Source organism: Enhydra lutris, unplaced genomic scaffold, assembly GCF_002288905.1.
Source record: "Enhydra lutris kenyoni isolate GAN:26980312 unplaced genomic scaffold, ASM228890v2 scaffoldscaffold32, whole genome shotgun sequence".
Classification (NCBI taxonomy): Eukaryota; Metazoa; Chordata; class Mammalia; order Carnivora; family Mustelidae; genus Enhydra; species Enhydra lutris.
The window spans coordinates 11,348,660-11,376,231 of NW_019154116.1; the positions used below are offsets into that span (position 1 = coordinate 11,348,660).

The 27,572-nt window shown below is 40.7% G+C and overlaps 1 protein-coding gene across 1 annotated transcript in view; it reads right to left on the minus strand.

Annotated features, from left to right (window-relative positions):
• LOC111153413 (dynein heavy chain 5, axonemal) overlaps positions 1-27,572 on the minus strand; it is a 238,313-nt gene that overhangs the window by 197,301 nt on the left and 13,440 nt on the right. Inside the window, exons 10-18 of the mRNA XM_022512429.1 lie at positions 25,316-25,438; positions 24,545-24,760; positions 21,167-21,274; positions 15,489-15,574; positions 14,409-14,730; positions 13,259-13,465; positions 7,962-8,133; positions 5,453-5,598; positions 9-174 (exon numbers count right to left, since the gene is read on the minus strand). Coding sequence (XP_022368137.1) covers positions 9-174; positions 5,453-5,598; positions 7,962-8,133; positions 13,259-13,465; positions 14,409-14,730; positions 15,489-15,574; positions 21,167-21,274; positions 24,545-24,760; positions 25,316-25,438 — 1,546 coding nt within the window. The remainder of the gene's footprint in view (positions 1-8; positions 175-5,452; positions 5,599-7,961; positions 8,134-13,258; positions 13,466-14,408; positions 14,731-15,488; positions 15,575-21,166; positions 21,275-24,544; positions 24,761-25,315; positions 25,439-27,572) is intronic.

Sequence of the window (27,572 nt, forward strand, 5' to 3'; positions counted from 1 at the left end):
TCTCTTACCTGAACTCTCATTTTTTGAGTCAGCACTATTCATATTAGACACTACGTCACTTTCTTCTTTGGATAGAACTTCTACATCCAGCAACATATTTATTAGCTCATTTACTGCTTCCTCCACTAACGAGCTTTTAAAATTTAGTATCTGAGCACCCTTTACACAAAGGTCCTATCAAAAAAAAAAAAAAAAAGAACATGGTGTCATATCTGTCTAGCTCTTGAGACCACAGCAGTAACAATAGTAATGTCATAGATTCAGCTTCTAGATGGGATTTTGGCCTCCAACAATGCTTGGCCACAACCCTCACATGAACCTGGGCCAGGCATCCTGTAAAGGAACACATCAAAGATAGGGAATCTACTGAACAGCACAGACAGACCAAAATTACACTTACTTCTCCAACAGTGGGGGAAATACCTCTGAAAGTTTATCAGCAGCCTCTCTTTCCATGAAGTGTCCTTTATTTCACATCAGCCTGCTCTAGCCAGCCTTCCTTCTCTCCTCACCTTTGGCAACTAGCCACAGTCAGCCCCTAATTAATTTCAGATTCCTCTCCCCTCCCAGAAGAGTCCATTTTTTTCAAGAATGATATTTAACAAATATAAACTAATATGACTGGGGCACTGGAATCAATTCTGTACAGACAGATAGACAGATAAATAATGGATGGACGGATGGACGGATGGATGGATGGATGGATGGATGAATGGATGGAAGGACGGATGGATGGAGATAGAGACAGATGATACAGACAGTCAGCAATTTACCACCTGGCTGGACAGTAAGTCCGTGCAAGAATAGATTCTGTTAGTTGTTCACAGCCCCCAGTTCCTTTCCAAGCCCCACCATAACTCATCTTGAGACTCTTCTAATGTGCTCATGGACCATCTACTCCAAACGTCAGCTTCATGGCTCATTTACCTCCTCATCACCAATGACTTTCACCTCCACTCTACTGCTGCAGGGCACATGGTGTTTTGATACCATTGACATAGGAACATTCTGATGTGTCCTGAAACAAACTGTTAAACTTCTTTATCATCAAATAGAATATAAAACAAGTTGGGAACTTCACTCCCAGCTCAGAACTTCACCCAACTACCAAACTCCATCCCTAGCCTTGAGACCATCAGGAAAAAAAGGTGGGTTGGAGACTGGGTAAGAGATGGGATAGAGTTAGCACCATCCAATAATAAGTATAGACTCTGGCACCAAAATTCCTGGGTTCAAATCCTAGCTCTGCATGATTTGGGAAATCCTTGGTTCCCAATCTGAAAAGTGGTGACTATGGTAGAGCCTACCTAAGTTGTTGGGAATATTCCATAAGATAATGTACATAAAATACTAGAACAGAGACTGGTAAGTACTCAGAAAGTATTTGTTTTGTCAGCAAATAATCACAAGACCTACATTTGCCCAGGCTTGTTCATCTCATGCCACAGAAACCAGTTCCTTGTCCTCTGAGAGATCGCTCTATGTTTTTTAAAATCTGTATTATAAATCCCTCACTCTACACACTGTTTTCTAATGACTTGGTTTCTCAGTTCAACCATTCTTTTGCAAATATCCTTACTTCTGTCACTCCCTCAGCCTTCCATTGCCCCTCAGGAGAGGCCCAAACCACACAAACCAGGTAACCAACCCTCTCCACCTGCATCCACAAGTCAAGGCAATGCAGGTGTTGTACTGGGAATTTGTGCTCCCCAAATTCAGTCAGGCCCCCAACACTATCAGGCCCCCAACACTACCCCAGAATGATTCTACATGACTATATCATGTTCCTCTACTAGCCCCCATATCAGCTGTATCCTCAAATCTTTACACCCTCCTCTCCCACATACTCAGCTAATAGCATTGATTTCTACAGCACAAAGCAAATGACACAGGGACTCACCCAATTCCCTGACCCCATGCCCTCACGCTGAAGACAAACGGGCTTCTATCATTAACCCCTTTTCAGTGAATACAGTATTTCCCCTTCTCCTTAAGAATTATCAAATAACCTGAGTTCTAAATCACGACTCCTCTGCTTCCCCAGATACCATGCTTACTAACCATTCCTTTTCTCCTTCCCCCTCAGCATAAGAACATACTAGATGAACTTCAATGCAACATCTCCCTCTTCCTCCAACTATCGTAACAAGTTTCTGCCTCAGGGCCTTTGCACTTACTGTTCCCTTTGCCTGGAATTCTCTTCCCCAAAGTCATTCACATGGCTTGCTCCTTCACTTCCTCTGCTCAGATGTAATCACAGAAGTCAGCCCTGTCCATCAACATAAATCACAACTCTCTGTCAGTTATGCCTTTTCTTCATTACCCTCTTAATTTTTCTCCATTGAGCTTATTACCACCTGACTTATTGTTGGTTTTTTGCCATTTTTGTTTATTTGCTCTTCTGTATCCTGCACTTGAAAAGGGCTCCATGAAAGCAGGAATTTCATCTGTTTTGTTCACAGCTGTATCCCCAAGCAGTGGTTTGTACAGAAGCACCATAAAAATTGTTGAAGAATAAATGAATTATAAAAAGTAAATAAATTCAAGGGAAAGCAGTCACTTAATCGGTAATCACTGATTTTGGTAATCAAAATGTAAATTAAAATTAGGTTCTATGATTTTGCTACTTAAACTAAAATTAATAAATTAGAATTTCTGATTATTTATTACAATAAATTTACTATAGTTTATTTATAACAAATTTGTTGTTTTATTATATACCTCATTATAAAATCTTTATTACAATTTATCACAATTACAATAAAACAGTATCTGTTGGAAGATAGTGAAATTAGTACTATCATATTGCTGACGGCATTGTAAGTTGATGCCATCCTTTTGAAAAGCAATTTGGCTACAAATATTAAGAGCTATTAAATGAACACACATTCTTTGATGCAATAATTTTACTTTGAAGGAAGAAATACTCCCAGAGGGAAAAAACATGGTACATATAAATATATTCATTATAGCTCTTGGCAAAAACAGCAAAACTTTGGAAACCATCCAAATGTCCAGCAATGAGGAACGAGTAAGTAAATTAAGGTACATAAGCTCAATAGAATATTCTGAAGGCATCATTGAAAAGGTTGACTACGAAAGCCACATAGCAACATGAAAAATATTTCTTGAAAAGATGTTAAGTGAGAGAGAAAAACACTATTTGCAACTTTATTAAGAGGCATATAAATAGGCAATACACCAAAATTATAACAGTGGCAGTCTAACTGATAAAAATCCTACTTCTTTCCATTTTTAAAAATATTCTAAAACTTGGGCTTACATTGAAAAGGAACATTTTTACAAAATAATACTACGAATAGGGATAATATTAAAACCATGGACCCAAGTTTTGCCCAGAGAACAAGATCATGACAAATGAGTAGGGGAGATGGGGATTTGGGGGTCTGGACAGAGTTTGTAAAGCTGAATAAAGGAGGAAATGGGAATTTCTAAAATGTAGACATTAAATTTTGATTATCCAACAGTAATTTAATGTAAAGATTACTGCATATCCAGAAAAGGGTAATCAGGACAGGCCTGAGACTGAAACTCTGCATGCCAGGTTGGTCTCTGGCTGGTGTCTGGGGCCTGGATGTCATGAAGGTTCGCACTCTGCCTTACACAGCTTGTGCAAACAGTGCGGCTAATGCTGCCAACCTGTTTTCCTTCTGGGTATCTGGAATTTGGGTCCATCCGAGGCAGAGGGTGCCTACGTGGCCAGACCCTTTAGAAACCCCAGGCACTGAGTTTCCCATGGGCTTCCCTGTGCAGAAATGTTGCAAACACGTTGCTGCATTTTTGTTGCTGGGGCGAGAGTAAACTCTCCGTGGCCCCTCATGATAGCGAGACAGCATAAGGAAGCTTACATAAGCAGTCCTCCGAACTCTCGCCTCTTCCGCCTTAGGGTCTGACTATCTTTACCACATCCCTGTAGTAAATCTCAATCTTCAGTGCAACTAAATGCTGAGTTCCAGGAGTCTTTCTTACCAATCTTATGTCTTAAGATTAAATGTTACCTTAAAGATTATCTTAAAGATTAATCTAAGATTAAATGTTATCTTAGGGACGCCTGGGTGGCTCAGTGGGTTAAAGCCTCCGCCACCCGCTCGGGTCATGATCCCAGGGTCCTGGGATCAAGCCCTGCATCGGGCTCTCTGCTCAGCAGGGAGCCTGCTTCCTCCTCTCTCTCTCTCTGTCTGCCTCTTTGCCTACTTGTAATCTGTCTGTCGGGTAAATAAATAAAATCTTTAAAAAAAAATGTTATCTTAAAACTTAATCTACCATTCTCATAAATCATCCTTCTAGCGGTGATTGTCTTGGGGAACTCCTGACATGCCATATTAAAACCATCCCTGATGAATTCTTTTTTTTTTTTTTAAAGATTTTATTTATTTATTTGACAGAGAGAGATCACAAGTAGGCAGAGAGGCAGGCAGAGAGAGAGGAAGGGAAGCAGGCTCCCTGCCGAGCAGAGAGCCCAACGCGGGACTCGATCCCAGGACCCTGAGACCATGACCTGAGCCGAAGGCAGCGGCCTAACCCACTGAGCCACCCAGGCGCCCTCCCTGATGAATTCTTATACTCAGGATGCCCATCAGAAACACTGCGAATGATGATGCCAAAATGTCATTCCCAGAAGGCTGCTTCAAGGAGAGAGCACGGTTTCTAGGATCTTAATCCCAGCATAGGGGAGAAAGTGTTCCTTTTGCAAAAAAAGTTTGAGAAATAGTGGGTCAAAGAAAATTAAATGGGCTCTTTACGTAAGAGAATTTCTGATGGCCTTTATTTTAACTGTTAATATGTAAAGGCTCTGCAAGGGGAAAGGAGGGTCCAGCCTTTACCCCGAGCAGCTTGAACACAGACCCAGCCTTCCTGGTTTCCTGGCAGTGGCTGCAGGACTATGTACCGCAGAACACCAGTTTGGGAAGTGGTATTCTCCAGAAATGTTTAAAGAAGAAATGCTGTCCTGAAGAGATTTAAAACAAATGTCTTATTAATTAACACTAGCCTACTGGAAACTTCAACAAAATAGCTCAATTCTTCAAAAAATATGGAAAAACGAGAAATGTGTCTCATGGCAATTTCTGTCCTACTGATATGAAAAGAAACGGTCTGTTCCTCATGTCTAGGTGGTGCCTTAGATACGTTCCTCTTCAGTTTCAAATTACTGTCAGAAGGCTCAGCGTTTGTTCACATCTATCACAAACCAATCACAGAGAGAAAAAAATGTAATTTATGCATTGAAAAATGCCCTTTATTTAAAAATTTTAATAAAGGGGTGCCTGGGTTGGTTAAACTTCCAACTCTTGATTTTGGCTCAGGTCATGGCTCTGTGCTGGGTGTGGATCCTGCTCAAGATTCTCTCTCTCCCTCTCCCTCTGCCCCTCCCCACCTCTCACTCTCTCAAAAAAAAAAAAAAAATTAACAAAAACATCAATTTCCTAATAACCTTTGTCATTTGGAGGAACTCTGCACAGGTAAGTGGCTCCTCCTGGGGGAGCTGGCAAAGCGGCGTGCTGCTCATTTCTTCCAGAACGGCATCAATGCGGAACTCCATCAGATCGTTGACCCTGTCAAGCAGCAATTCCAGGTCCTCTTTGGAAAAAATAAAAGTGAATAAAAGAGATTAAGCATTTTGTTAAAAAAAAAAAAAAATGCACACAACTGGGGTCCTGGGAGGCAGTTGGTTAAGCCTCCATCTTGGTTTTAGCTCAGGTAGTGATCTCAGGGTCATGAGATCAAGCCCCACATCAGGCTGTGCTTGAGATTCTCTCTCTCTCTCTCTCTCCCTCTACCTCTGCCCCTCCCCCCCGCTCTCGTGCACTCTCTCTCTCTCTAAACTAAATAAATAAACCTTTTTTAAAAATCCACCTGACTAAACTGCAGTAGTGAAATCAGGATTAAAGTCACTCCAGACCACTATTTCTCACTTGGGTTTCTGCACACTGTCCTTCCTCTAACCAGCCTCCTTCCTGCTCGGGCTCTTTCCACCTACCTCATTCTGACTGCGACTTGAAGAGCTCGCTGGGACGCAGCACCACCAGGAGGCTTCCTGGGAATCTGCGCATATTTCCAGCAGCGCCCCCCCGACCCCCTGCCCTGGCACTGACCCCTGAGCATCCTTCCATCACCGCATGTGCCATACTGCCTCCTCATCGACTCGTCACATGTCTTTCCTTCTGGAGTTCCTCTTTGTCATCCTTGATTCCTCAACACAGCCTATTCCACAGAAGGCAGCCAACAGATGATCTTTTTTTAAGATTTTACTTTTAAGTGATCTCTACACCCAACGTGGGGCTCAAACGTAACAACCCCGAGACCAAGAGTCACCGAATCTACAGGCCGAGCCAGCCAGGTACCCCAACAGATACTATTGAAGTGAAATTTCTTCAATTTTTCCTTTACAGTTACTATCATAAGGTACCTTTTTTTAGAATTGTGCTGAAGTAATACTGAACACTAAGTTCCATGGACAGAAAGGTCAATTCTAGAGGAAATTAACACTTTGACATCAAAAGTCAGAACGATGGTTAATAAAGCTCCAGCTAAGGGATGACACCGTTTCAACGGATACCATAGAGTGAGTTCTCTTTCATTCTGATACGGCTTTTGTCTGGGGAATGAAGTTAAAATTGAATCCATGTTATATACTCATAATGTGTCAAAGACATAAAACACTCCCTTAAATAAATACCTTTGCTTCCTAAAGAATAAGGCCCTAGAAGTTTTCAATCATCTCTAAGCTAATACCAAGATACCAGAAAGTTCTGCCTGGTAAACTTATTTCCTACTAAAAGAGAGCCAGACATCTATGTGAGCATGCGTGCACAACATAATTCTTCACTCTTCTGATTCTTGAAAGCCCCTTCAAGGACATCTGTGACCCACCACACCCCCACAAGATGTCCACATCCTAATCCCCCACAAATGCTACCTGATATGGCAAAGGGGACTTTGCAGATGTGAGATGTAGAGACCATGCCTAATTATCTAGGTGGGAATTATCTACACTAGGTGGGGCCACTGCGGCCAAAAGGGTCCTTGTAAGAAGAGGTAGGAGAGTTGGAGTCAAACACAAGACAATTTACCCATGAAAGCAAGGAAACAGAAAGAGATTTGAGAATAATATGTTCCTAGCTTTGAGGATGAAGTGACCATGAGTCCAAAGGATGTAGACAGCCTCTGGACACTGGAAAAGATTCTCCTCTAGAGCCCCCAGAAGGAACTATCTCTGCTGACACCTTGATTTTTAACTCCCAAAGAGCCATTTTGGACTTCTCACCTCCATCTTGGATCTTTCACTTAAATCACAAAAAGAAAACAAAATCAGAGAACTAAGGAGAACTTTAGAAACTCGCTCCTGTCTCCAACTAACATTATAATAAAACATCCAAGTGTAAACATTCTAATCCTAATATTCTCTAGGGAGAATAGTATTGAAGTCTACCTTGGTAGCCTATTCTAATTTGATTTGGAAAACTCTCTCTATGAAGTGTTTATGCCTTCCATAAATACCTTCTTTTAGAATGTTAGCCTATTTCCTCCTGTTTCAGTTCCCAGGGAGATGTATTTTGGGAAGATTATTGGTTTAGAGGCAAGGGAGCTGGGTTCCAAACTCATCCTTTCTGCTTACATCTCTGTCACATCAGAAGTCACTCAGCATCTCCAGATCAGATTTCCAACTTTAAATTGCCCATCTTATTTAAAATCTAGTGTCCAATAATAATAATAATTTTTAAATGTAGTTAATCTCTGGGGATAAAATTAAATAGTGAATATACACAGTTTCCAGGAAATCAACAAGTTCATGTATTTTGATAAAATTCCCTTGGGAACACTTTAAGAATAACCCTCCCATTGTATTATTTACATCACAGTTCTCTAGAAGAAATTATACAGTAGACATTAAGAACTCAGCCTTTCAAAATGAGAAATAATAACCATTCAGACAGACTTACTGATCTTTGCAAAAGTGTTTTTTAAGTACATCTCAATGTTCAGTGAGGTCCAGGTAAGGGCAGCCAGGCCAGGCCGGAGAGCTTCGTCCACTTTAGCCAAATGAGGGGCCATCAGCGGCTCTACGGTGGGAGGCATTTTTGACTTCACTCTCTGATATTCAGCCAGCATCATCTGTAATGAAATGGAGGTTAAATGATCAATTAATATCACACTTGCAATATCTCGGGTTTTTTGGGTCCGAAAGGATGGCCTCTATTTAGGGTCCAGCCAAAGGGTTCCAAGAGCAGCCTGGTAGCTCCAGGGCAAAAACAAAACAAGAATAGAAGATGAGAAATCGCTCCCTAAACATAAATTCCTAATCCAATAAAATACAGCTGAAGACGAGGAAAAAAAGAACTTAAGAGTAGGAGTTTCGCACCCCTTACCCAGTCCAAAAGGGGAGAAAAGTTCTAAGGCCAAGTGAGTTTTCTAAACCAAGTTACCAGTGCCTTAGCCTGTGCATCACGAGGCTCATTCCTTCAGCTTTGTACGCGGGCACCCGGCCCTGCCTGCTCCTCTGGGCACTTCCTGGGACCATCCTCATCACCTGAAGTGTTGGGGTCACCAGAAGTCCGCCTCAGCCACTGCTGAAATCGAAGGCCAAGTTTTGATGTAAGACCCAAAGCATAAAAGGAGTCAGGAGCCAGCGTTTTTGTCAGCAAATGTCATGGCTTTAGGTATCACGCATATGCCAAAGACAACCAAATTCACGTCTCAGCCCATATCTCACTCCTAAAGTCTAGATTCATATATGGTGAAAGAGTATTTAGTATCTCCAACTGAATATAAAAGACATTTCAAACTTAGCATCTCCAAACCTTCTCTGCCCACAGCACTCTCCATTGGTGGCTCCTGTCTTTCACACCCACAGGCAATCCATCAGGCTATCTTGTTTGCTCCATATTCAAGAGATCTGTATCTGACCTGCTTACCATATGTACTGCTCTCACCACCACTAACTCTCCTCTAAATTATTTTAGTGGTCTACCATTGTCTCCCTGCTTCCATCAACGCCCCCTACAGTCTATGCTCAATTTAGCAGTAAGAGGGATCCTTTCAAAATATAAATCAGACAATTAACCCCATTGCTTACATGGCCACATGCCTTCCCATCACATTTAGGGCTACAAGTTCTTCTGTGAGGCTGCAAAGATCTGGTCCCCATTATGTCTCTGATCTCATCTGTAATCACTCATCTCATCCCTTACCTACTCCTACCCTACCGTCTTCCTTGCTGGTCCCTAGCTTCAGGGACTTTGCATCCCCTTCAAATAATTACTCAAATGCCTTCTTCTCAATTAGGCCTATCCTGAATATCTATTTAAGTTTGTAAGTTTGTAAACCATCACCAAAAACCACCTACACACTCTATCTCTTTGCCCTGCTCTATTTTTTCCATATACCTATCAGTTTCTAATAGACTATGTAACTTACATATTTGCAATGTCCGTGGTTTATTTGCTGTCTAAGCCAACTAGAATATAAGGACAAGAGTTTCTGTAAGAACAAGAAATTTTGTGTGTTTTGTTCAATGCACCTCAAACAGTACCTGGCACACAGGAGATGATCAATCAATATTTCCCTCATTTATTAATTAACTATTATCAGGAGCATTTGTGACTGGAAACTCATGGATTCTGTTCCTACACTGAAGTTTACGGGTTGTATAATATTGAACTGTCGGTATTTTTTTCATATGTTATCATTTTAAATAAGACTAAAAGCGCTTCCAGCCTACCTTTTTTGGTAATGTTCATATTAATAGAAATTAATTATAAGAAAGTAACTTTAACACATTTCTCAAATACAATTTTTTTCAAGTTCATATTTGTAATGTGCATGTTGATATTACTTTGTCATTAGATCAATGGTTACCCAAGCGTTTTCCCTGAAATACTAGCCCTAAGAGATTCTGTAAGAAAAATGGTCCCTGGATAGAAAAGTTTAGAAAACACTGTATACACTATCTGCCTTCTTGGACAATCACAATTAATATTAATGATTCTGAGAAAACTGCAAGAAGGAAGTAAGAAGCCCAGTGGATTTTTGTGAATTTTGTTAAACCCAACATTTCCCAGATGGACCACACAATCCTTTCTTCATACAATTCTTTTCCACAATTTCTCTATATCCTTTCAATGTCCATGAAAGCCACTTTGGAAACGCCTACCTTGGTGGTTCTATTAGTACCTACTGACACGCGCTGAAGCATATCCACGGCTTAGCTTTTTTCAATGTCCATCCCTTATTCTACCTGGGAAGCATATCAGCAGGCCTTCTACTTCTCCCCTTAATACTTTTAACCCCAAGAGATATTATTCATTTTACAGGTGAGAAACTGAGGCTTAGAAGGGTAAAATAATTTGCCCAAAGATAATGATTTGTATCCAGATCAAATTGGCTTTAGAAGGTATACTCGTAACTATTAGTCTAGGCAGGCTCATTTCTTTTTGAACTACATTCCAAGGAAAAGATGAAGAAAACAATCTCTCAGCTACTTTGGTATATCCGTGGGAGCCTGACGGTTCTGTTAAATAGTCCACACAATAATTCTGCAACAGCGGAGGTGGTCCCCGAAATGTGCCAGAATATCTGTTCTTACCAGCCTAACCTTTCACTCTTTCAACCTCCAAGATATAATAATGTCAATCAGATGACAATTTACTTGCTCAAATTGTCATTTATATGACATTTTCACATTTTAAAACATTTTTTTGACCCTCCTTCCCTCATGGTGTAGGATCTGTGTCCTCTCCTTGAATCTGGGTAGACTTATGGAGCCCATCTCATTACAACAGAAGTGATGCTAAGACCTATGAGGCTCTCCTAAAAGCCATGCACCTTCCTCTGTGTTTACTGCAATGCCCTCTCTTAGGACCCTGAATGAACACATAAGAAATTCTACTACCCTGAAACTTCCATCCTGAAAGACCACACAAAGATACTCCCGTCCTTAATCCCAACTGAGTGAAACTTCCAGTTTTACCCACCAAAGAACCAGACATGAGAATGAGGTCACTTTGGACCTTCCAGATCACATATCTACAAGCCAAACCAAATAACCTTAGTCAATGCCACAAGGAACAGACAAATCACCTAGTCAAGGCTTGCTTAATTCTTTATCCACAAAATTATGAAATCTAATGAAATGGTTGTTTCAAGGCACTATATTTTGAGGTTGGTTGTCACCAGCAACAGAACACTGAAATAATCATTCTGTGAACCAAATTATTTTTAGCAACTTTATATTCTGATAAATATTATTTCTTAGTAAAAAATACTAGTTTCTTTGCAAATCTGTAAATTGACTAAGTGGTTTTCCTAACAGGCAAGAAAAGACTAAAGGGGAATCTCAACATGCTGACCCATATTTGATGGTGCCACATTTGAGGAATATCAGTTTTTTAATATAACATGAAGGAGTGGAAAACAACAGACTCCAGGTCTGGTTCAGGTTCTACTTCTGCCAGTTATTAGATATAAAACCCTGGCTAAGTCATTTAACTACTCTGAGTCATGGTTTTGTCATAAGATAATATAATAGTATTCTATCCCAATTACCTACCATGGCTATGGATAAGACCACATGGAACAATGAATAGTTAAAATGTAAAGCATTACACAAAGGCATGGCTTCACTAGCCTTATCCTATGAGGTTATCCACTATAAGATGGCAACGAGGGTTTCCACATCAAACATCACAGTGGTATCTCTGCACTCATCTTGCCGTCCTTTAAGCTGCCTTTGTCCCTGGGGATCATCCCCTCCTGCATGAGGATTTTCTTACCCTTTCCTCCCACCTCAATGACCAATCCTTAATTTGTTTGCATAATCATCCTCCTCTCTCAGACTTGTTAATACTGAGACAACCCAGAGCTTCGCCGTGACCCTCTGCTCTTCTTTACCTCTATTCTCTTCCTTGGCGATTTCACCCAGGACCATGACTAAATACCAACTATGTTTCAAGTTTTTTTTTTTTAGTAATCTCTGTACCCAGTGTGGGACTCAAACTCATGACCCCACGATCAAGAGTTGTGTGCTCATGGGATGTCTGGGTGGCTCAGTTGGTTGAGCATCTGACTCTTGGCTTCGAGCCAGGTCCTGAACTCCTGGGTCACAGGATCGGGTCCTACATCAGGCTCTGTGCTCAGCAGGAGTCTGTTTGGATATTCTCTTCCTCAGCCCTTTCCTCCTCTCTTGCTCCCTCTCTCTTTCCTTCTCTGTCTCAAATAAATAATCTTTAAAAAGAGAGAGAAAGTTGCACAATCTTCTGACTGAGCCAGTCAGGTGCCCCTAAGTACCAACTATATTTATAAAACTCTCAAACTGGGGCACCTGGGTGGCTCAGATGGTTGTGTCTGCCTTCAGCTCAGGTCATGATCCCAGGGTCCTGAGATCAAGTCCCGCATCAGGCTCCCTGCTCAGCAGGGAGTTTGCTTCTCCCTCTGCCCCTGCCCCCCCCCATCACGAATAAATAAAATTTTAAAAATAAAAAATAAAATTAAACTCTCAAACTATGCCTTCCACTTTGACTTCTCCATTCAACTCCGGACTTAACATATCTATCTGCCTGGGTAACACCAGGCAGCTCTAAAAATCATCTTGTGCTTCAGATGGAAATTACTGATTCCCTCCTCTCTTCCAAAATACAGTAGACCCAGTCTTTGCCATCTCTGTAAATGGAACTTTCATTCTGGGCCACTGCACATTGTACAGAAAAATGACCTACACAGTAATACATAATCACCTTACTTTAGTAAATCTGTTGAATCGCTCACACCAAAAACAAAGGAATCATCCTTGAGTTCCCTCATAACCTGCTATTGGCATTATTCTCTGATCCACTGATCTACTCAGCTGCCACCCCATTTTAATCCACCTTCATCTCCAACCTGAGCCCCTACATCAGCCTGCATGCCGCCTTCACTCTGACACTCTTGTCCCCCTAACATCTATTCTCTACCAGGAACAAGAACAAATTTTATTACTTTAAAAAAAAAAAAAAAGCATCCTCCCTCTTTCTCCTGCTTCAATTCCTACAATGGCTTCCTGGTGCATTCACCATAAAAACACCCTGGTTTTATGAGATCATTGACGACCTGGCCCTTGTTGACCATACCGTCTCATTCCCTCAGTCTCCTGTCCAGCCATCCTGGGTACTTGCTGCCCCTCAACAGTGACACACCACCACATTTTTGTTTTTAATACAAACTGGGGCTAGCCAGAAAGGAGGGGAAAAAAATTACAGTACCATACCTTCATGTTACTGAAGTTCTTTTTGTATACATCTCGTTTCTGGAACAGGGCGGCTGCAAATGGTGAAACTTCTAGACCCATCTGTGACATACACTCTGTTTCTCTAAACAAGGTTAATATCTGAGGGTCAAAGTTGACGAACAATTCCCCTGTATGTGGAGACTTCACCAATAAAGACGCCTTGAGTCCTCTGTGAATATCCTCAATCTGTGTGAAGAGATCAACATTTTTACTAGTAGAAAGTTCAATGCCTACACAGGGTATCTAGCTCAGCTATTTCTGGGAACAATGGCCAGTAAGTATTGTTTCATGGATGGATTCTTCTCAAATTAAAGACAACACTCTTCTTCTAAGGTCACTTTCAGAAAAAGGCCTTCAAGCTCTTGGCAGTGAGGTCATGCAGTCAATCTGACAGAACAGTTGTGTTGTGACTCTCTCACACCCAACAGGTAAGTAGACACGGAAATAGTGATGGCTCCTCAAAAGCCATTTAGCTCTGTGGTGCCTTCATGCCTACTCAGTTATTTTTTCTAATATAAGTTTCATAAAATCTACTAAACTCCGTTTTCTAGAAAAACAGTGAATACCATTATGGAGACATGTCTGTTATAGGCTCAGGCACCAAAAACTGAACCAGGAAAATGAGACACCATTTTAGAGGCCTTGTCAGTCTGAATTTTATCCTCCAAAATACTTCCTGCCAATCTACAAAGAGATACAAGTGTTGGGAGGGTATGAAATGCAATTTGACAAACCTAGTATAACCAAAGAAAACTTAAGACTTCGCTTAACAGAGACATACTAGTAGTCACTGACCCATTACAGAACTTAATGGATAGAAAAAAATCAGAAATCCTAATCAACTAGGTAAAAGAACCAATAAACAGGATCTTCTTTCTCCCTTAGGAGTCTGCAAATTAAATAAAAATAAGTTTCTGTTACCTGGCTTATAATTATTTTTTCAAAATTCATCATTATTTTTCTTCATGGACATACTATACTCTTTGATTATCTACATTCAATCAAACCTGCCTTAGGATCTACCCACAAATCCAACTTCCTACAGGAATGAAACTGTCCAGTGCTAGCAGAGGGGTCCCCACTTTTGACAGTGAAGACGTCTTGGAAGAGCGCACATGTAGAGACTCACCTGCTGAAGCCATGCCCTGTGGTACAGAACCTCGAACTCCAGGAGGACTCTGGCTACCCTGTTGTAACTACGAATCACGGGCTTGGCTTCAGGCGTCTGGAGAACAGTCGGGTGCTGCTGGAAAAGCTGCATTGGTTGCTGAATCCTGTGGAAGAGCTGACGGGCCCACAGAATCTTCCCGGCGATGGGAGGCTGATCTCGAGCCAAAGGAGGATCACATTTCTGCTTTGTATACAGCTTGGAGATCATGTCAATGTCAGCCCCATAGTTCTCAAGAATATGTCGGTATTTGTCATCGATACCAAGATTAGGTATGTTCAATCTGATATTTTTTAAAAAATGAATGTTTTGAATTAATGAGCAGATACCTAGCAACCTTCTTTATTAAGAGTTATTTTAAAACTTATGGTAATGGAGGGCGCCAGGGTGGCACAGTCGGTTTAGTGTCCAACTCCTGGTTCCGGCTAAGGTCATGATCAAGGTCACGAGATCAAGCCCTGCACTGGGCTCCATGCTCAGCACAGAGTCTGTTGTGCCTCTCCCTCTATTCCTTCCCCCCACTCACTCACTCTCGTTCTCTCTCAAATAAATAAATAAATAAAACCTTTAAAAAATATAAGGTAGTGGAAAAGAACGAGGTATTTACTTGGCATTTTAAAAAAACCAAAATAGCATCAATCCATCCATTATATCTCAATAAAGTGGTTTTAAAAAGTAGGATTGGGGTGCCTGACTGGCTCAGGCAATAGAGTATATGACACTTGATATCAGAGTTGTGAGTTCCAAGCCCCATGTTAGGCACAGAGCTTACTTAAAAAAAAAAAAAAAAAAAGATATAAATAAATATATATATATATATATATATATATATATATATAGTGTTAATCCTTCAAAACTAACAGGAAATAAAACAAATTCTTAATCATCTTAAGAACTTAAAAACTGAGACCTTGTTATGTAGAATGACAAGAAAGGATTTTGTTTCTATTAGAATATGAAAAAATAATAATAATGAAATAAAACTGTGCTCATATGACCCCCATTTTAGAAGACAAAACAGAATTTGTTTCCAATTTTTACCTTTCAAATTTCTTTAACATACTTAGAGCTTGATTTGTGTTTTGAATTGTTTCAAATGTAACATCCATGAACTTCTGCAACTCATTCTAAAATAGAATAAAGTCTGATTGTAAATAGTGAATCTGCATTGAGAAATGCTGTTTATAAAAAAAAATTTTAGAGTATGCCTTTTGTATCAAAGTGAAAGTGACATACAATGTCATGTCAGTTTCAGGTACAACACGTTGATGTGACAACTCTACACATACTCAGTGCTCACCACACCAGTGTAGTCACCATCTGTCACCATAAATTATTAAATTATTATGGAGAAAAAAGTCTTACTGAGCAGCAAGACAAAAGAGCGCCCCATGCTCTATGAACACCTACAATATAGGACAAAATACAACAGAAAACTTAATATTCACCTGAGTTTGAAAGATAAATGCCCAGAAGCCAGAACAAAGAGGGACTTGAAAGCCAGAGCAGTCACGGGAGCTGGAGCTGGCACCATGGCAGGCTCCATGGGCCTGGGGGTTAGCACTGGGGTTTTATCACAGGGTGGGCAGAGAAGTTGTGGGGTCTTAACACTCTCGAGAGATCCCTGCAGAAAGCCAGGGCCCTTTAAATGCAGCCCAGCCCAAGCAGTGATTCTGTCCACAAGGTGGGGAAAGTGGCAAGGGGCTTGCCAACTGCCCAGAGCTGTGAATGGATGAAGCAGGCCATCATGATGCTATATTTCCTCCATAAAGGGCCATGCAGCCACTATTTTCAGCTTTGTACAGCAGGTACCTTTCACAACTACTCATCTTCCACTATATGCAGAGGCAGCCATGGACAATTCATTAAAAAGACACAGAGCAAGATTTGGCCCTTGGGCATAGTTTGCTGACCTCTGCCCTAGAGCAAATGAAATCCTGTGTCTGTGCCGCACTTGGGAGAGGAGTCTGAGTTTAGACTATGCATGACAGGGGAGGGTCTAACCTAAGAAATTAATATAACAGGTAGCCTGGAGTTCCAAAACCACTGGGGCCCCAGCAGAAGGAAAGCAAAAAGCTAACCTATGGAAATGTCCATAGCCCAGGACCATAAGACCAGTACAGAAAAACTGGTAAATAACTCCTGAGAATTTCAAAAGGAATGACTTAAATATATCAAAGTTTTAAGAAGTACCTCTTTCATACAACCCTCAAATCAATTTTCCAAAATGATCTTCACTGTGGTTGTCTTGAGGACCTCACACATCTTATACTATTGTATAATTTTGTCCAAAAATAAAATTGCACCAAAAAATGAAGCATGTGATTACTTTTTTGTTCACTGTAAGACTTAGTACAGTTGTCATTAAAATCTAAACTGAGAGGGCACCTGGGTGGCTCAGTGGGTTAAGCCTCTGCCTTCAGCTCAGGTCATGATCTCAGGGTCCTGGGATCAAGCCCCACATCAGGATCTCTGTCCAGCGGGGAGCCTGCTTCCCCCTCTCTCTGCCTGCCTCTCTGCCTGCTTGTGATCTCTGTCTTTCAAATAAATAAATAAAATCTTTTTTAAAAAAATCTAAACTGAATTAATCAGAGACAGAAAAATTATTTCATTATTTTCTGGAACATTATAAAGTTTCAATTAAACCTTTTTTTTTTTTTTTTTTTGGTCAATTTTACCAGACAGAAGTTTTGAGCCTCTACCATTCTAAAGGAATCATTAACTTACTTAGTGATAAAACCAGGAGCCAGTTTCACATGCAGTGGAAATTAGTACCAAGATGAGCATGATAGTACACAAGAAATTTGGCAAGACAACCAGTTAGAAATATCCAGAAAACCACTGGGAACACTCAACATTTGAAGAGACATTGCTACCTGGGGGAAGTAGGAATGCTCCCTGCCCCAGTCAGCAGAGCCCCAAAGTTGAAGGATCACTATACTTATGACAATACATTTTTGCTCTCTGTACTTCTCACTACTCCCGCGGAAACTATATATAGGAAATATTATATATATTGACTGACTGATGTTATTTCTGCAAAGACCACATCCTAAGACTCAGAAATTGTCTTGCACTAAAGGGCAGTAGAGTTACCCTACCTAAATAAACACTCCAATGTTGCCCCACATTCACAGAAAAAAATTGCAAATAAACTATGCACAACTAGAACAAGTGCAATGTCTCCATTCCCTCCCTCACACTTCAGACACCAACAACTTTATTGAACCCTAACACCTGTACCTGGTTTTCCTTGTTTTTCTGCCCTGTGGCTTCACAAAGGCCTGTGCTAAGCTCTGTATGAACATCTAAGACACTGAATTCGTCTTCTTTTCCCTCGTCCTTAGGTCCTGTCTTAGTCTTGTGGAGTCTGGTCTTGGAATCTTCACACTACTCCTCTTATTAGTTCTGGGCTCTCAGATCCTGCTCAGTTTTTTTCTCCTCTCAGCTTGACATCTCAACAGCTCATACTTTACTAAATACTGCCTTATCTGCCTGCTGGAGTAAGGATGCTTCTAGACTTCCAACATTCTCCTAGTTTCAAGGTACTCCCTCTCTTTGACCAATCAGCACCAGCAGGAACCCTCAACCTGGATAGGATTCCGGGCTCTGATCCCCTGGACAGTAGAGTGCTGGACACAGCCCTGATCCAAACCACTCATCTACTCCTACCCCACCCCCTAAGCCCTCCAGTCTCTACCTTGTATACACCACAGTTACTGGTTCCCTCCATCCCTTGTCTCCAAGTTTCACCACCTCTGCCCTTAACTCCAACCAGAGCTATGGAAAGATCAGTATTTTCACCCTGATTTTACAGAGACAAGGGCTGAATTCATGAAAGTAGATGAGTAATTTAAAGGAGAAAGGGACTGATTAAGAGAAAGAGAATGGGGGGGGCACCTGGCTGGCTCAGTCAGTGGAGCATATGACTCTTGATCTCAGGGTTGTGAGTTCAAGCCCCACACTGGGTGTAGAGATTACCTAAAAATAAAAATCTTTAAAAAAGAAGAAGAAGAAAAGAATCAGAAGCAGCAGCAGCAGCACCTGGGTGGCTCAGAAGGTTAAGCACTGTACTCTTGATTTTGACTCAGGTCGTAACCTTGGGGTCATGAGATCAAGCCCTGCATTGGGCTCCGTGCTCAGTGGGGAGTCTACTTCTCTCTCTCTCTCTCTCTCTCCCTCTGCCCCTCCCCCCAGTTTGTGTACTCTCTCTCTCAAATAACTGAATAAATCTTTAAAAAGAGAGAGAGAGAGAGAATGGACAAAGCAACAAAGAAGTCAAAGGAACATTGGTTATCCAACCAAAGAGACATGGTGACCATGTTTGAGGTGTAAGACAAGATAAACAATAGTGGTGACTTTAAAAAATAAAAGATGAGCGAGAATAGGAACTAGCATCTGTAACTAATGCCTTAAAACCAGGCTGTAGGGCATGTATAAAATTGTATTCTTGGTATTATACAAAGTGGGCACAGTCTTGAAAAGGTCTCCCCACTCCTCTCACAACCCTCATCCATGCACTTGGACAACGTATTGTTCTAGCATCAGGTACAGCCTCCCTTCTGAAGCCTTTGCTAATCCAAGCCAAGCAGAGGGTAGACTAGGCTACCATCCTACCCTCACCTGCTGTTGCAATGACTCTATCCTGTGTTACAGCTTGTCCTCCCTGTAAGCTTCCTTAGGACTTCTTTGGAATATGTCCTTTTATCTTTGAATCTTCACTTCCAGGACAAGATCAGAATATTATACTGTTATAGTTGGTCATTTTAGCCACAATTCACCCATTTTAGCCACTATTCACCCTTTTAATATGACGTGCTCATTATTCGAACATATATGTACGTTTTAGTCATATCATATGTCTGCCTCTGTCTGACTGCGAGCTCGGAGGGCAAATCTACATGACTTATTTCTGTCCTGGTAACCCACAGCAGAGAAGCACAATGCCTAACTGATATGCAGTAAATACTTGTTTAATTGCAGCAAATCTAGTTGCTATTAATTCATGACTCACACAATAATTTAGCAAACATTCTTTGCTCTCCAGTTATGTGAGGTGACCTCGAGACAGAAAGAGGAGTGAAGACAATTCCCGCCCTCAAGGTGTTCACCGTCCCCCTCTATCCCACATACAAGCCACTAAATGAACTACCACGTGATCCGAAACTGCTGGGAAGTGCAGAGGGAGCAGAGAATCAGGACTGCCCCTGTCCATCGGTCTCCAAAGAGATCAAGTTCCACTGTCCTTGGGCCCTTGTGTGGCTCAGCTGGGGTTAAGTCTCTGCCTTCGGTTCAGGTCATGATTCCAGGGTCCTGGGATTAAGCCCCACCTCGAGCTCTGTGCTCAGCAGGGAGTCTGCTTCTCCCCCTCCCTCTGCCCTTCTGCCTGCTTGTGCTCTCCCACTCTCTCTTACTCTCTCTCTCTGTCAAATAAATAAATAAAATCTTAAAAAAAAAATCCGATATCCTTATGTCTGAATCAGGCCCCAAAAGAGGTGACTGCATAAGTTATCATAGCCACTGTATCTCCCCATCAACTGAAACGTTTCTTCCAACATAATAGTTAAAAACTTGAATCCTCGAGCCAGACTCCCTGGATTTAATCCTGACTCTTTCAATTGTTATCCCTGTGACTTTGGGCAAGTCAAGTAACCTCTCAGCACCCACTTTATAGGATTATTGTGAGTATTACATGGTCGACACCCATAAAGTGCTAGGACAATACCTAACATACAGAATTAGCTCATTCTATTATAATTCCTTTTACCACTGAACCCACCCCCTCAGAGCTCTTTTTTCTTCAAGTGCAGAAATTGACTTCAAATCAAAAATTTTGGGAAAGAAGTAACAGAATGGCCACTTTCCTTTCATAATCAGAAAGGCGTACACTTAGCACTTCACTAGGATGAAAAGAAGTTTGAATATGAACTATGGTAGGCAGCCACAGGGTCATCTCCCCTTCACCCTCCTTGATCTTCCTTCTCTAATGACAAACATTCCCAACCTCCCCCCGACCCAGAGATCCCAACCCCCCTACTTTCACCACAGAACCCACAGGTGACAGGTCCAGGGCTAGACACTCCACTAGAACTGGCCAACCCAACCCCTTCCTTAGGGATTTGAAGCTGGGGCTGGTTCTAATATATATTCTCAGAAGTTGCTAATGGGCATTCATTGCTCATATGGACTGGAAGTCAAGATGGCTGGTCTATGGTGAGTAGGGGTGGGGGCTGGGGGGGAGAAGGAAAAGAGAAAGAGGCTGCAGACCAAGAGGGACCCAGGTGGGGTCCTGGTACCACTGAGTGGGTCCTGGTACCACTGTTTCTAAGGCCAGCTGCAACCCTGCCTTTGCAATCTACCAGACAGCTGGTCAGAATCATAGCTATAAAGTAACAAACAAATGGAAACAAATTTCTATATTCTAATAACCCCACATTTCAACAGAAGATGAAAGTTAATTTTCTAAGAACTAAGATGGAAGACATGCAGAAGTCTGTGATTACAGATCATTATCCAAAGCTATATTTATGACCCTTTAATCCATGAAAAAGAGCCTTCAATTATTAATGTGAAATCACAAAATGCAGACTGAGGTTACAATCGGTCACCTCTGTGAAAAAGACGCCTCTCCCTTCTGAATGGTTAATGATTAGCAGCATTATACAGAATGGAAGAAATAAACACACAACTGTCAACGGGAATTTTATTACATGACTTACATGAAGGTCATTAGTCTGCTTGCAAAACTCTTCATAATCCTGGTCAAAATCCATCTTCCGCTGGTCTAAGAAATTATAATCCTTTTTCTTTATGGTAGCAACCATACTCTGAAACGTTATGAGAGAAGTAAGACAGTATTTCAATATTCTTGCATTATTTAATTAAATACAACCTTTAAACGTAGAACCTGTATAATCATTCCCCAAAAATCAACTTAAAAGGAGCCTTATTTCTTTAATTATTTGCATTGCTTCATGCTTATCAGAGGCAATATAATGTTGCCTAGTGCATTCAAAGAAATCATTTAGAAAGCATTTTCATAAGGTTTTACGTATTCCTAAAGAAAAATGGAAAGTAAAACCACATCTGAAAAGTAGGAGAGATGCTTTCTCTAAAAATTTCTTACTAATGACATCTAAAATTTTTTTAAAAGCCCAAAGAAGAATTTACCAAAACATTTTTCATTGAAAAGTTTAAGTCTTCTCAGAAAATAAATAACATAAACAGAACCCAAACAGCCTAGGAAGAAAATACTTGTAATATCTAGAGATGAAAAACTATCTTCCGGGCCTCACATGCCTTAAATAAAACATCAAACCACAATCTGCCATTTAAAGACTCTCCAGAATTAACTGCTGCTTCCTCCCACCCTGCAAAGCCACAGTCTGTGACTACAAAAGTACAAATCTGGCAACTCATCTCCTTGAGAATACTATTATCCTACGTTTTGTTTGCTCAGAATAATGAGCTATCGTGCTCTATGATCATTCTTAACCAAGTACTAAGCCATTCCCAAACTCAGGTGCCCACATTGTTGACACAGGCATATAATTTTTATGAAGAAAGTTGAGCCTCCTTCCATCATCTCTTCTTCAAAGGCATTTCCATTTAAACATCAATTCAAATCTCTCAGTAGACAAAAGTGTATAAACTGCGTAACTTCTTGAATTAAGTTTACTAATTAGAACCTACCCTTTCCATGCTGTATAGCTACAAAATTAGTTCCATGAAGACACTGTATCCATATAATGCCGCCCATCATGTTATGTGCCCTGTATATAAATGGTCACTTAAGAGTATTAAGTTAATAAACTGATTAATCATGACCTAAAACCAACTCATCAAACTCGATCTACTAAATCATGAACTTAACAGATACTTAGTGCATCCCTATTCCACACTAGTGAACTCTGAAGACACAGGAAGGAATGGAACAAACAACTCTGCCCTCAGAGGACGTCCATCCTTGGTGGCAGAGGGGGGGTCAGAATCCATGTAAAGCACAAATAATTTCACACCATGATAATTTCACACCGTGGTAAAATGAGCAATGCGACATGGAGTGATTGAGAGGAACAGAGATCAAGGAAAACTCTACTGAGAGGGTCGTTTAAATGAAAATCTAGAAGCCAAGAAGGAAAAACCATGTGACGATCCAGAGGCAGAACTTTCCAGAAAAAAAAAGTTCTGTAAGCCCTAGGGTGACTGAACTGAACTGACCTGTGTCTGGAGAACATCAAAGTACAGAGGCAGGCAAGGAGGTGGGAGGCATGGACAGGACCCTGATAGGCAGGCAAGGAGCCTGAGTTTCACCTCCATGGTCACCATTTTGAACTTCTGACACTGATCCCAACACAAAAATCTCACCTGATGCTTTCATGCACCGTCTGCATTTTATGTCACTACCCTCTGGAATATCCATTTCTCCATATCTCACTTTAGAGTTTCAAAGCTATTTCTCTTCCCAGTATTTTTATCAGGTTAGAACAGTCTTTATCTGCATTTAGATGTATAGTTCAACTTCTCCCTCAAAAATAAACTTTGACATATGCTCCAAAATTATTTTTTCATTAAGAATAGAAAATAAAGGGGCGCCTGGGTGGCTCAGTGGGTTGAAGCCTCTGCCTTCGGCTCAGGTCATGATCTCAGGGTCCTGGGATCGAGCCCCGCATCAGGATCTCTGCTCGGCAGGGAGCCTGCTTCCTCCTATCTCTCTCTGCCTGCCTCTCTGCCTCCTTGTGATCTCTCTCTCTGTCAAATAAATAAATAAAATCTTTAAAAAAAAAAAAAAAGAATAGAAAATAAATAAATTCCAAACTGAAAAGTAAATGAACACATCCTGTCTTTGTCTTGCAAAACTATTGTTTCAGATATAGATTACCCACCAGGCAGATAACACCCAACCCACCTAAAACGTTTCCTGCTGTATAACAAAGGTCTTTTTTCTTTTTTTCCTAAAATCTGGTCTACTCAGGAAATGAAAAAGATTCCTGATATTAGCCTAAACGGTTAGAGGACAAAAGCCAACGTGCGCAGTAAATGTTATGATCCTTTTCAAATGCAAGTACAAAAAAAAAATTGAGCTTTTCATATTCCTGTCCCCAAACAAGAGAGACTTGACTATATCTAGACTAAGAATCTAAAACCCATTTTGTTTGTAAATTTTTTTTTTTAAATCATCAAAACAGTATTGGATCACTGTGCCCACTTTAAAAACTAAGATATACCTTTATAGGATAAAGCAGTTAAAAATCAAAATAATTGGGAGCAGTCGAGCTAAATTAAAATCTGGTCCCTTTATTTGGTTGACATAGTTCCAAATAAAATGCTAAGTGCGGCCACAATTGGATACACTCAGAACCTGGTGTTAGCTAGTGCCTGACACACAGTATATGCTTCATTAAATATTTCTTGCATGAATAAATGAAATAATAAGTTATAGTCAAACATTTTTCTTGTGCTACTAATGAAAATGCTCTTACTAACGATGATTAATTTTAGAGTATTGAGAAGTCATTCTCGAAATCACATACCTGAAAAGAACATATTAGCACCATTACACAATTCTCAGATTTAATTTCTTTATTGTTCAAGGGCCATGAGCTTCCATCTAACATTACAGATGGATTATTTGAGTCATTCTAAATATAGATATTTGCACAAAATATTAAATTTTTAGTTATGGATGAGGGTAGCAAATTTAGTTTAAGGTAGAGAACCTGGGCCAGGGTGGGGCGGGTGGGGGGGTGCGGTGAGTAGCCCTGACTGGTTCAGTTGGTGGAGTACAGGACTCTTGATCTCTGGGTCATTAAATTCAGTCTCATGCTGGGTGTAGAGATGACTTTAAAAAAGAAAACAAAATCTTTAGGGCACCTGGGTGGCTCAGTTGGTTAAGCATCTGCCATCAGCTCAGGTCATGATCCCAGGGTCCTGGGATCAAGGCCCAGATCAGGGCTCCCTGCTCAGCAAGAAGTCTGCTTCTCCCTCTCCCTCTATTCCTCTCCCACTCTTTCTCTCTCAAATAAATAAATAAATTTTTAAAAATTTAAAAAAAAAATCTTTAAATAAAATAATAAAAAAGAAAGAAAGACAAGAACCTGGTATTTAGTGACCATGTCTTCCAGCCCTTCAATTTTAGAATCTTGCAGGACTGAATATGTCCGGAAGGTTGTAAAGATGTCTATTATCTTGGCGAGACGCCGGTGGAAAGTTTCAAATTTTCCAAAAATATACATCTCACTAAATTCAAATTGCTTTTCACTTGGGTCTTGTTTAAGCTTTTGTTTCGTCTTGTGAAAGCAGTGCTGGTATTCCTTAAAATTAAAAATCAAAATATTAGGCAGGAAACACAACAGAGGTATCAACCTTATTCTCTTAAGTGGAGACAGCCACAAATTTAGAGCAGAATTGCAAACCTTCAAGTTTCATGCCTTTGTGTGTACCCATTTTTCAGCTGGGAATGTCATCGTTTCCCAAATCCCAATCTAACAAATTCCTAATTATTCATGGTCTAACTCAATGGCAGAGCCTTTCCACTCGGTCACTCCAGTCAACAGTAGCCTCACTCCACGCCTAGCTCCCCATTCGTCCTAAGAAACTGAAGAAACTACCGCATCTTTGCATCTCTCCTACTGAGTACAGCATCGGGGCATAACAGGCCCCCAAACAGTAGAATAAGTGAATAAATTGTGAAAGCAGATTTGCTAGCATTCAATTTTTTGAACAATAAAGAATTCCTGTTTTTACGAAAAGAATGACTTTTGAGCAACCAATAATATGGTAACTGCCAAGTGATTTAAGATGCATCGACAAAAACAACACACAAATGATAAAACGTTACCTAAATATGTTATTAAGCTGACCATTACCTCCTTAAGCTTAATTGTGGATAATATTTTCTCCACCACGACATCCTGTGGCTGGCTCCAGATGGAAGCAGTTCCATTGTTGGTAATATAGGCTTTACACGCAGATATCATCTGATTAGTCACCTGGAATGTCCCAATAAAATGGCATTAAGTACATTAAACAGTCGTCAGTCACCAGCTGGGCTAGAGGGTCCTTGACTCCTCTACGTCTCCGAGTATAGTCTGTGAACTTGACATTAGGTTTACTTTTTTCCACCACAACTATGATCCAGCACCAACATTTTTTTGCCCCAGCCTTATGGAGGTATAAATGACAAACAAAAATGGTATATATTTAAGATTCACAACATGATGCCTGATATTCATAGACAGAGTGAAATGATTCCCACAATCAAGTTAACATACCTACCCCTTCACAGCTACTGTGTGTTGAAAAGACTTTTAAGATCTGCTCTCTTAGAGAATGCTGAGTACACAATACAGTATTATTAACTATAGTTACCATGCTGTGCATTAGACCCCCAGAACTTAATCATCTTTTTATTTTTTTTAAAGATTTTTATTTATTTATTTGACAGACAGAGATCACAAGTAGGCAGAGCAGCAGGCAGAGAGAGAGGAGGGGAAGCAGGCTCCCCACTGAGCAGAGAGCCCGATGCAGGGCTCAATCCCAGGACCCTGGGATCATGACCTGAGCCAAAGGCAGAGGCTTTAACCAACTGAGCCACCCAGATGCCCCAGAACTTATTCATCTTATAACTGAAAGTTGTACCTTTTGACCAGTATCTCTCCATTTCCCACGCTCTCTGGCCCCTGGCCACTATCCTTCTACTCTCTGCTTCTATTTGTTTGACTTTGTTAGATTCCAGTATGTACTGTCGAAATCATTCATCGAATCGCAGAGTTGGAAGCACTACAGCAAATCAACAGTTCGGGCCCCCTCATGGGTACAGGGTGAACACCTTAACCATCCAGGAAGGGATTCACTTCCCTATCTGTTAAGGGTTCTCCCAGTCTCCTTAGGTAGCCTGCTAGAACATGTCACTCACAGTCTCCAAGAGCCATGAGAAGGCCTGTCCACCCTGGTCATTTCATGACACCAGGAGCTGGAGCAGAAATGTCAAAAGGAGAAGAAGCAGAGAGTCAAGCTGACATCTGTTTCCACTCACATTTTATCCATCTCTCCAAACTGTAAAAAACTTCTTCAGAATTTTCTTGTGATTTTTTTTAACAGATTAAAAGGAAAATCAGATGACCATACAGTATACGTAGAAAGACATGATGTCTGGGACGTGTATGCAAAGGTCGGCAGTGCGCATAAACGATGGACGGCGTGTGACAGAACCTGGGGACCGGTACCTGGGGGGTTGGTGTACCATTCTCTTTCCTTTTGTACCTGCCTCAAAATTTCCATAGGGAAAGGTTTTTCAAAATTAGATAAATGATGATTTCACAATTTTGTTCACAAACAGGCCTTGTGGATAAGATGCACGAAGCCTGGCGTGATGACACAAACTGACTTTTGAGTCTCCTACTCCAGGGAATATCCCTCATGACCCTAACAAGTCCTTCTAACATGGAAAGAAGTGCAGCAAGAAGCTTGTGAATTTCCCTCCTTTTTCTACCCAAGTGCCTGACTGAGAGCAAAAGAAAGGGAGTCTCCCGTCCAGCTCTTGGAAGGGACGTCCCCCTTCCCAGCAAGACCTGTGCCTCCTACTATGTTAACATTCGCAACACAAGCCCAGATGAGGCGAAAATGCCTGTCTTAATACAACACTTACAATTTTCACCTTAGGAATGAAAGTCATTTACTTCTCAGAGACTGTTCAAAATGGGAAAAACAACAGTGCTCACCATAAACAGTTATGAGTTAGGACATAAGGTTTAAAGATCGTTATGTTTTTTGGCAGAATCATTATAATTGCTTTATGGATTACTGAAATGTTGCAAGTGGCTTTTATTATCATGATTACTGTTTTAATAACACCAAGTAAACAACTGTGGCATCAGATAAATTTGGAAAAGTGGCACATAAAATATAAAGCAGGAGAAAGCCAGTTAAATATAGTTTTTCTTAATTAAAATTTACCCAATAGGAATAAATAATGTTGCTAAATAACATAGGGAAAGAAATTCAAAGAGAATCTCTATTTTTTCATTTTATTATGTAAATAACACCATATTTATCATCTTTGGAAATAATGCTTTATGATTTGTAAGAGTCAGCCTCGCAAATACACTTAAATTGTATCTCTAT